The sequence below is a fragment of the Eutrema salsugineum genome, unplaced genomic scaffold (assembly GCF_000478725.1).
Source record: "Eutrema salsugineum unplaced genomic scaffold, Eutsalg1_0 scaffold_2, whole genome shotgun sequence".
Classification (NCBI taxonomy): domain Eukaryota; kingdom Viridiplantae; phylum Streptophyta; class Magnoliopsida; order Brassicales; family Brassicaceae; genus Eutrema; species Eutrema salsugineum.
The window spans coordinates 12,164,412-12,175,727 of record NW_006256829.1 but is presented as its reverse complement, the minus strand read 5'-3'; the positions used below and the strand labels follow the sequence as shown (position 1 = coordinate 12,175,727).

Below are 11,316 nucleotides of genomic sequence, written 5' to 3'. Positions count from 1 at the left end.
TAAGGGATGGGCTCTATTAGAGACTGTCCTGCCGCCTCGGCTTCCGGATTTCGCACGCATGAGGATCCGAGTCATCTTCGCCAGGAGCTTGCTACGACCAATGCTGAGATCACCACTCCCAGGCATGAGCAAGTGGCCCAGAAGCAGGAGCTCACCGAGATGCACGGTCTCTTCGACATCATTGCGGAAGCGGTTCCGCAGTTGGCCACCGCAATCCGAGCGAGGCAACAGCGAGCACGAGGGGTCTTTGAGACCGGTGGTACTTCCGGTTCTGGACCATCGGACCAGCAGACGCAGGGTCAGTCTTCCGCTCCGGTAGTGCAGAAGGGAAACGACGGTCCAGCAGCGACGGGCGGCCAAGACGGAGAGCCTCCTCGTGACGTCGATCTCAACCTCGACGATTACGAAATCACATTGTAGATTAAATTTTTTGTAAAAAAGAATTTGTATTAAATTTTTTCTTTTATTTATAAATTATTTTCGAATTTAAATTTCAATTTAAATTGTTTTTTCTATTTTTAATTTTTTGATTATTTTAAAAATTCATTAATTAAATTAAAATCGAATTAAATAATTAATTTATAAATCGACGTAAATTCGTCGTAAATTTACGTCGATCTAACGTCGAATATTTAACGACGGATTTACGTCGAATATGTTTACGTCGGATTTACGTCGAAACTTTACGACGAATTAACATCGACAATTAAAAAATTAGTTTCCCTTAATTGAAATTGTTCGTCTCCTAATCGTTGTTAAATCGATGTAATTTTACATCGATTTTACGTCGTTCTTATGATAGACTTATTTCATTGTACTTTCGTTGGAAAATTTACGTCGCGTTTACGACGAATAATTTCCGACGATATTACGACGATTTTCCTGGGTTGGTAATTTTACGACGATTTTACGATGATTTATGTTTTACGACGATTGTTTTACGACGATTTTTTTTTTCGTCGTTAATTCGACGTAAATGCTCTTTTACGTCGATTTTACGTCGATATCTGCCGACGTAAAACCCGATCTTTCTTGTAGTATTGAGATAAAAAAAAAATAGAAAAATAAGTATTGGACATACAAAGAAATGACATTGAGTTAAAAAGTAGTTGACTAAGTTGCAATATCGGAAAGTTGAAGTATGTGGTATACTATATCGTATGTATGTATATATATAGCTAAGTTCGTACCCAATCGTTGAATTGTATGGATCAGTATGGTATGGTGTACAAATTCGACTTGCTATTTAAATTTACAGTTTCCCATAATTTGACAAGCTATCACTACGTCTACTTTCTCGATCTATGTTTGATATTTCTAAGCCTGGTCAAAAAATTTCGGATATTTATTGATTCTTCAATCTTGAAATCGAACAGACCCGAAATTAATTGGTATTGAACCGAAATCGAACCAAAAACCTATCGATTCTTATTTGGATACAAAATCTTTATACCCGAAAGACTTAGATCCGACCGGTTCCGACCTAAAACCGAACTGAATATCTGAATACCCAGATATTTCCAACAATTGACATAGTGATGATTTTGTAAAATTTAAAGTTTTCTCATTGCATTGAATTGTCTTTTCTGGTAACTATATCAGTTGATTTTTACGGTTAATCAATCAAACACAGACTTTTTTTGGTTCTTTTTTAGACAACAAACAGAGACTTGATAAGTCGAAAAAAATGGTCTGAACCATAGATCCGGAAATCCTCCACTATTCTATTTCTTGATACTTTTTCTAGTATGCGAACTGAAAATGGATTTAAAGAAACCGAAAAAAAGTAGGTCAAATATTCATTTGAGTGGTTATCATCTCTGCCTAGACTTTAGGCCCAACACTTTTAAGTCGGGCTACTTGATAGGTCAACAATCACACACTACTGTATCTCTCTCTCCTCTTATATTTCGAAAAAGATAATACATACGTTAAAAAAAAAGAGAGAGAGAGAGAACAACAGATACTACACCTTCTTAAAATCACATTTTAAAAATGTATTGACACTAACGCAAAGATTATTGACATATCTCTCAAGTTAATAAGGTCCATACACGAAGCCATTTTCTTGTAACTTGAACGATTGATAAATATAAAATCCCATGAAATTAAATTAACGAGGCGAAAAAAAAATAGTGAGTGGAGGAAGAAGTGGACACGATGGTCGGAGCTTGTAACGAACGCCAAATTGAAGTGGAGAAATTGCAGAAATTTATGAAACGCGTAAAGTTGTTTTGTTTTAATTAATGATGTGTTTCAACACAAGCATCTCTCTCTTTCATACAACCCAAATATAAAAATGTCATAACTCTTGTTGATAATTCAATTCCACATTTATTACTCACCTAAATGTTACGTATAGATTAGTTCAAACTATATACTATCATAATTTAACAAAAAGTTTTATGAAAATGTAAGTTTGACCAAGATCATCTCGGTCTTTTAGCTTTGACCGAGGTTCCATTGTTCATTTAGGTGTAACAAAGCAAATGGCTCATCTCGTGGCTCAACCCATTTATCTGCGAGCCTTCCGCTTTTATTTTGAGCATGTGCGTCGAAGACCACGTGGTCTTTATTGAAAGTTCATTCTATTTTTATTTTGTTGCTTTTTTTTTCTTCTTTGTCGAATGAGTAATTTATAGTAATTTTGTAGGTATCCATAGTAAATAATGCTAAAAATATGATTGGGTAAAATCAAGGCGATTTTTATGGAATTATTTTATACAGAAAGTGATATTTAACGTAACTAGATTCTATCCTGTGCGTCCGCACGAGAATATTTTTTATTTATATAATATAATATTTGTTTTGTTTTTGTTTATATATAATTTTCAATTAAGTGATAAAAAATAATTTTTTATTTAAATATAATTTGTTTCTATTGATTTATTTTTTAGTATTATATATAATTGCGATTAAAAAAACATTATTCTAATCCATTTGTTCATATTAATCTTAAAAATACCATAATTAAAAAAGTTATTATAACATGCTCATTAATATTAATCTAAAAAAAATCAAGATTATTAAAACATAAAGTATGTCTGTTCAAATTTAAAATTTAGACTTATTAATAAAAATATACAATAATATATCATTTTTATCTCTGTCATTAAAAATATTATTTAAATTTTAATAATTAAATTAAATCTAAATTAAGATCTAGATTATTATTTTTGTAAAGATATAATAATAATTTTTTATAATTTTTGATAATATAACCTATATTTAAGAAAATCTATAACAAATCTAAATTAAAAACTAAATTTTCGGATTTATATTAAAATATAAATTAAAAATATATGATTTTATTAATATTACACTAAATTAATTTATTTGGTAAATTCAAATTAATAGTTATCCAAAAACAGAATAGTAGAAAACCAAGTAAAAATTCTGTTTGGACACAAAACACCCTTCTTTTTTAATAGTATATAGATATTTAAGAAAAGTAAAACCCTAACAATAATCTATAAATTTTAATGAAATTTGTTTTTATTACAAAACTTTGAAAGTACTTGAATTTTTTTTTTGGTGATTAATGTTTACCAATAAATCTCAAAGTGATTTTACATAGGTAAGTTATTTTAAAAATTACTTGAATATTATAGCTTATTTTTAATAAAAATATTGACATAAATTTTATCCAAAACAAGTGAAACTGCAGAAATAAGTTTCAACTTTCAATCACAGAAAAGTAACGGAGACCATACAATTAATTATCAAAAAATAAAAAGTTTAGAAGGTATAACAAGTGTTTAATTCTCTTGTAAATATCATTATGTTGATCAATAGCTTTGTTTCTATAATTATTTAGCTTTTAATCTAAAATTTGTCTTAAAGTCAAATCTATTATATAATGGCAGAGTTTTCTCTTCATCTAGGGTGTCCACATCAGTATACAAAAAACTAAAATTAATGATTTAATTAATTCACACATTTAAAATAGTATTATTTTATTTAATAATAAAAGAAAAATATTAGTACTAAAATTAATGACTTAATTAATTCATATATTGTTTATAATTGTTATTTTTTATTAAGAAGAAGAAAAGTAAAAATTAGAAAAATTAAAAAAAAAAATCATAGTTAAAGAAAAAGATGATGATAAAAATGAAAATCATAGCTGATGAAAAATAATAAAAAGAATAAGAAAAATGAAAAAATCAAAATATAAAAAAAACCATAGATGAAGACAAAATAAAAGAAGAAGAATACATATACGAGATGAATAAAAATAAGATACGAAACAAAATAAATAAAAAATGATGAAGAAAAACCAAAAAAAGAAGAAGTTGAACCGTTTTAGATATTGAGGTTGTTTACAAAAAAAGAAAGAAGTAGAAGTCGAAAAAGATGAAAGAGAAGATGAAGAAAAAGAAAGATAAAGAAAAAAAAAAGAACACAAAACAATGAAAAAAAATTTCAGAAAATACGAGGACAAAAATGTTGTAGATAAGAAAAAGACAAAAAATGAAAATAACAAATTATGATAATATAAAGATAAAAAATAAGTCTAATAAAATCAAAAATATAAAAAAGACAAATATAATGAAGTAATTGTTTAAAAATAAAAATCTGTGTAACGCGCGGATTATAAATTTAGTAATTTTAATAACAGACTTGAAACATATTTTTAAAGTATCTTAAGATAATAAAATGTTCAGCAAGTAAACACAGTGTGTCAATCAGATTGTGTATGTTTGGGATTTTCTTCAAAAAAGTTATCTTTAGTTATGGCTGTTTGGCGTTTTGGCTCTTAAATTTCTGATTTCCTATTTAAAATCAATTTATGGTATTTGTGTTTTTTTTTCTCATGCCGGATTATGTTACCAGTTTAGGAATTTGTTAACGTAAAATGGTTGGTTTCTAGCCTCAGAACCGTGCCTTAGGTATAAAAAATTAGGCAATGGTTTAAGGCCACATCAAAGTTAACAAAATTATAAGACCACATTTATTTCAAAAATAGGTTTACATATCTTATATATAAAAGACAATCAACTCTCTCCAGCTGAGTGACACATCAGCAATAGAGAGACTGACATATGTCAATTTAAAATATTAATAAATAAATAATTAATTAAATTTAAAATAAATACATTAAAAACATATAAATAAACATTAATATATATATATTACAATGAATTCAAATTTATTTTCAATATACAAAATTTATAAATATTATATAATACAAAACTTTTTAAATGCACCATTCTATTTTCTTTTTTAAGTGATTTAAACTTCATTTTCAAATTAAAAATATAATTAAAATTTTAATGCAAGTAAAAAAGTATTAAAACTTAATAAGTTTAAAGTTTAAAATAATCTTTTATAAAACTCCAACTAATAAAATTATAAAACACAAAGAATATTAAATACATGATTAAAAAGTTATTAAAAATAATAGTAAAAAGAAGGGCGTCTACATAAAAATATCATACATGCTTTTTAATTAAAAAAAGTTGAAATCAATAATATATATAACCAAAAAATTCAAAATATAAAATTAAGAAAGTTAACAAATATTACATTAGTAAGATTTACAAGAATGAAAAATATGAGAATCGAATAACAAATAAATATTTATCTCTGATATTCAACGTATATTTTTAAATGAACGATTACGTTTTTATACAAAAATTAAAATAGTAGTTTTTTAATTCCTTATTATCTTATAAGAAAAATTATACTATTTAGCACAATTAGGTGTAAAAGAGATTACAAATAATATATCATCAAGAAAAAAATGAAGAAAATATAATATTTTAAACACAAACATTGATTATAAACATAAAATTCAATACAAATTATAAAAATATATTATTTAAAATGTAAATTAAAACAAGATCCGCGCATATATGCGCGGGTTCTCTCCTAGTATAGTTTAATACATGTATTTAGCTTATTTGTTTGAAAAAGTTCATAATCTTAAACATTTTTATTGTTAGAAGATAAATTAAACAGCTTGGTTATCATATCAATAAAGAAAATTGATTACAAATTTTAAATATGTGAATTTGATAAATGCTTTTTTAGGAAAAATGAGAATAATTGTAATTTAGAATTTATATATTATCTATTTCTTATTATCATTATTTTTGTATGTTTTAATTCATTGTTATAATTTTTTCTAAAAGTGTTATTTTTATAATAAAGGCCACATGTTTAAATTTTGTCTAAAGCCTCTATAAATCTAAGCACGGCTCTGTCTAGTTTTTTCATAAAACTCTTAGACTAAGTTTTCTGTAAATTTTTTTAAGCTAAGTGTTCGGTTTATCCAGCTTACGAATACCTTTTTATATTATATAGAACTTTAAAAAATGCAAATAGACACATTGTAAAACATAGAAATTTTTTTGTCGACTCACTTTCTGTTTTTACACTCATTAAACTGGCTATACTCCCTTGTTTACGTTTGAAGAAATAAATATTATGATTTTTCAACTTTTTTTTTATGTCGTCTGATTTTTCGACTTTCTAAAGTTAGTGTTTGGACCTGGTTAGGTGACTTTGGTCGGTTGTTGTGGTGGGATCCGAAACTCTCACTTGCAAGATCTTTCTAATATCCTTAAACAATAATTTTTTTAAAAATATGTCACTCGTTATGGTCGTTTGTTAACACATGTAATCAATCCAAAACCAAAAATATATAATTCTAGTCAAGAAAGAAATGCATTTTCTAATACAAATTAACAAACAATAATCAGTTGACTCTGCACTCAAAGTCTATCTCAATAATTTATATGTAGTTAGCACAGGCAAACATAATAAACTGATAAAAACATACGAAAACATTCTTCGTGGTTGCCCATTAACCAATTTTTGTATGTTTGTTGGTAAAGCCAATTTGTTGCCGCCCAAAAATCTGAAACTTTCAAATGGAGCAAAAATATGGTTATATTAACCGCTGCTTAATCCTGATTTAATATTTATTTCGAAGATGTAGGTGACAAAAAAATTTTGAACAGTACATTCAAATATGAGATTAATGTGAATAATGAGTAGGAGTATTTGATAGATATACACAGATAAATATAGGGATGAATTAGTACTGTCAGGTAGGTTTCATGTATATTTTCTTGGAAAGTGAAAAAGTAGAAGGAAAAGGAGAGAAAGTGAGAAAATAATGGACCAGTTACTGTCAAGTCACTTCCAAATGCTCAAGTGAGGAAATTTTCAGTAATCTATTTATATATTACCATAGTTAATTACGCCCAAACACATAATCTTATACATTAACAACGTTTAATTTTTTAATGAATTAGGCCTCAAAAACATACTGAACGCATTATTCAGTTTCGATCTCTATACATTTCTTTTGTTGCCAAATAATCAAAAGCTCAAAGCAACACCTTTTATTTGTAGTATAAAAGTGTTACCAAGAGATTTTTTGGGGTCATCACTGAGTGAATTTTTTCTTTAAATTAGATATTTACCCGTGCAAATGCACGGAGTTTTTTTATATATTTTTTTATGTTTTTTAAGATTTTTTGTAATTTGAAATAAACTCAATTCAGAATATGCTTTTTGAGGTTATCATATACATCTAAAAAAAAGTTGTTATTTAGTTCTTTTAATAATAATTTTTTATTAGTTTATTTGTAGCTATTATTTTATCTTCAAAGAAGCTAATCAAACACATATTATACTAAACAAAATCTAGAGCTGATAATCCAACAAATACTAAGTATAAAATATCATCTTATGGTTATAAACTCAAGAGGCATATCCTATAAATAAATAGATAAATTTATTCGGATTTTCCTATTTTAATTGGTAAACTCTTTCACAAACTCTTCTGAAATCAAAAATGAATATAATGGAGTTCTAACTATGATATCCCAAATTGTATTAAACCATGACCACTTTTCTTCACCAAGTTTTTAGTATGAAATCACTATAGATCTCACGTTGGAGATAGTCTTCTATGCTAAATCTTTCACTTGAATTTAATCACTAACTTTAATATTCGTTAACTAAAGCGAATTTAAAAACTATCAGCCCAAATTTTTTCAAAGTGACGTCTTATGGTTCTATAGTTCCATATGCTAAATCTTAAGAACACTTGCATGCTTGAAAAGATTATCGAGCCTTTGGTCACATAATTTCATCCTCTTAACATCTCTTTTACTTTTTGGGATGTTTTATGTAGAAGTAGAAAACTTTGGTACAGAAAATTGGCATATAAACCCAAATCTACAACTTTATGCAAAGAAACATATAAAAATTGAAAACAAATTAAAAATCCAAATCTTACAATTATGAAATTTGTCTGAAAAAGACTATAGAATACGAAAAAATAATTTAAAAATCCAATCTCTATAGTTATGGGATTTTTATTTTATTTAAATTTGTTTCCAAAATAGTTACTTACTTCCATGATTTTAGTTGTATTATTTCTAATTTTTAAAGTTAATAAGATTTATCAGTCCCTTCATTTGGTTACAAATTTTAGTTTTTACGTCTAAAATTGCGAAGTTTAATGCATAAGAGAAACGTATTGGTAAATTTTACAATTACTTCCCAATAATTTGTTGCATGAGAGAAATACGAATTTTTACAAAACAAAAATTCCTTAGTCATCATTAGTCATTACAACTAAAAATATATTTTTTTTCTTTAAATATTTTGTAATCATCTCCTTGACTCCTTTTAAAGAGATATTATTTGGACTTTTGAGCATACAAATAAGCTTGATTACAGCAGAACAAAAATTTGTCAAGATTTAAAATCTGAAGGCAACAAACAAACTAAAAAGATTTGTAATCCAAATGCAGGCTATAAACAAAGAGATGATCATTCACCTTTAGTTCCATAATTTTATGTTGTTGACTTCCTGATATTGATTAAGCTTTTTTCAGAGATTATGCAGTTGATTTTTTTTGTTTTCTCAAATTACATTTGATTTTTTGTTAGACTATCTTCATCAATAATCAATAGAATAAGAAGAAGTAATGGTATATTCTCTTTCACTATAATCAAAGGAGAAGAATTTTAACCAAACAAAAATAAAAGAAGATAAAAAGTTTATTGTTCCTAAGAGTTTTTTGTATTGTATTTAATGATTTAGGATTTTGGTGTTTTTTAAACAAATTATAAATCAATAAAATAAATTATAAATTATTTTTAAAATTTGATATGTTAAAATAATAAATGTTGAGGTGTCAGTGAAACACAACTCAACTTTTATATACTAGATACGAGACATATTTTGTAAACTGTGTGACAAACGAAGACGACACAGATATGTAATAAATATACATTTACTATGAATTTTTTTTCCTTCAATTTTCTAGGTGTCAGGAATCACATAATGATCCATCACTATACAAAGGCGAAAACAAGACTCTTAATTAATCAGAGACTATGCTGATCCTGCAACAAGATTTCTCTGTTTTGTCATCATCATCGTCATTTTAAACTAACTTTTTTTTTTTTTTGATTTTAACTAAAACTTCTGCCACCTAATTTTTCTTTTCTTTTTCTTCTCCAATATAAAACCTAATCGCTAATCTTCTCCCTCTGTTCCTTGATTGAAGTCAGGCTATCGATTGATTTCTCCGACATTGTATCGCTTCCAATTCTTGAAAATAAATACGAATCTACAAAAAAAAAAATCATATACAGATTTTTAATTAGCATTTTGTACATAATCTTCTTAAGACAAAATAAAATCAGTTAAAACAGAATTTATGATTTACCTTCAGAGGACGAAGTACTGAGTTTCTCTTGTGAAGAAGATTCACTAGTAGATCGCGATAACATAGACAATTCTGTAATCAAAGAGAAATCAATTAAAATTCATGACAAAAACCCAAATCAAGTCTATCAAAACACAGAGAAAGAATCTCTTTTTTTTTTTCTTTTTTTTTTGCGTACCTCTCGAACCATGAAACGATTTCTTGCAATGGAGAATCGCACTTTGAATCCCATCTTGTTGCACTTGTAAAGACTCGTCGAATCTCTTCGCCGGAGACAAACCTCCGACCGCCGCAGACGCCGACCGGCTCTTCCCAAGCTGCCTCCTCACGCTCCGAATCCCCGACGGGATATTACTCCTCTGTTTCTCTCTCGCCGCCGGTGAAGACGCCGGAGATGTAGATACACTGTTGGTGCTCTGTTTCTTCGTTGTTTTAGTGTATAGAGGCTTTATTAGATCAAAGAATCTCTTCGAGGAGGAAGAAGAAGAAGAAGAAGATGAAACAAAAACAGGGGAAACAGAGCCGTCCAACGTCGCGTCGTCTTTAATTTGTGACCTCGCAATGCTCGCCGTTTTTCTGAAGCTTGTTGTTGTTTCGTCTTCGATTCTGAACCTTACGTTGAGGCTTCTGCTGGTGTTTTCTCTCTTCTCAGACGTCGTTGACTTTTCAGTTTCGACGGGTTTTGACTTCTTGAAGGAGAAAGCACGAAACTTTTGACCGGATTTGAAGAGAGTGATCGGAGATTGAGGTTTGGAAGCGATTTCGACGAAAGGGAGGACTTTGCTCTTGGAGACTCCAGAGAAAGTCGTTGTCTGTTTTTCTTCTCTCTCTTCAGGGGTTTTGTTTTCCTTTAAGGAGAAGTCGGAGAGAGAGATCTCGAGCTCGAAGAAGGAATCATCTCCTTCGCCGCCGCAGAGATCTACTTCGGTTTCGGTTTCTCCAAATGCGGTAGTAGATTCGACGGCGGATTCTGAGATTCTGATTTCACGGCGGGGTTTATTGCCGTTGGCGTTGGTTAGCCAGAATTTCATAAAGCTAAGTGCTTCCATTTAGAGAGAGAGAGAGAGATGGAGATTTAGAGATATAGAGAGAGATATAGAGAGAGAGAGAGAGAGAGTAAGAGCTTGGATTTGTCAACGGGAATAGGCAAGGAAGGTTTTATATAAAAGGAAGAAGAAAGAGAAGGTGAGCTTTTCGAAATGGGTTTAATCTTTTTGATTTTTTTTTTTTTTAATTTTGTAAAAGAAGAAAAAAGTAGAATGAAAATGCCATTTGAGAAAGAAAAGGATTTTGATAAAAAAAGAAAGAGAAAAAAAAAGATTATTGTTTGTTTTTTATATTTTGTTTGAGCTTTCTTTGTACTTTATGATATTACCGCTCCTTTCCTTCTTTCTTTTTATCTTTTTTTTTTAATCTTTTTCCTTTTCTTTTTTACTTTTCCTTTACTTTTTTTTTTCCATTGCACAGATGAACATTTGTTTCATCTATTGTCTTCATTTATTTATCATTACATGCGATAACACATATGGTGGTAGCTAAAGTGCTTTAATTTTTGTTGTTCATGTAAAATAACAATTTTTTACATCTCAAACGATAACAAATCATATCTGGACAG

General features: G+C 28.4%; 1 protein-coding gene across 1 annotated transcript; it reads right to left on the bottom strand.

Moving 5' to 3' along the window:
• Window positions 1–9,252: 9,252 nt before the first annotated feature.
• Window positions 9,253–10,804, bottom strand: LOC18016426 (probable membrane-associated kinase regulator 5). The gene is made up of 3 exons (XM_006401706.2): window positions 9,880–10,804; window positions 9,702–9,773; window positions 9,253–9,602 (listed from the first exon to the last, which is right to left on the bottom strand). The coding sequence occupies exons 1-3, from the start codon at window positions 10,748–10,750 to the stop codon at window positions 9,502–9,504; spliced, it is 1,044 nt and encodes a 347-aa protein (XP_006401769.1). The 5' UTR covers window positions 10,751–10,804; the 3' UTR covers window positions 9,253–9,501.
• Window positions 10,805–11,316: the final 512 nt, after the last annotated feature.

Excerpts from the sequence above, each read along its gene's own strand:
- LOC18016426 (XM_006401706.2), bottom strand. The coding sequence starts at position 10,750 with ATGGAAGCACTTAGCTTTATGAAATTCTGGCTAACCAACGCCAACGGC. Across the intron at positions 9,774-9,879 it reads ATCGTTTCATGGTTCGAGAG|AATTGTCTATGTTATCGCGA; the intron begins GTACGCAAAAAA and ends CTTTGATTACAG. Across the intron at positions 9,603-9,701 it reads CAGTACTTCGTCCTCTGAAG|ATTCGTATTTATTTTCAAGA; the intron begins GTAAATCATAAA and ends TTTTTTTTGTAG.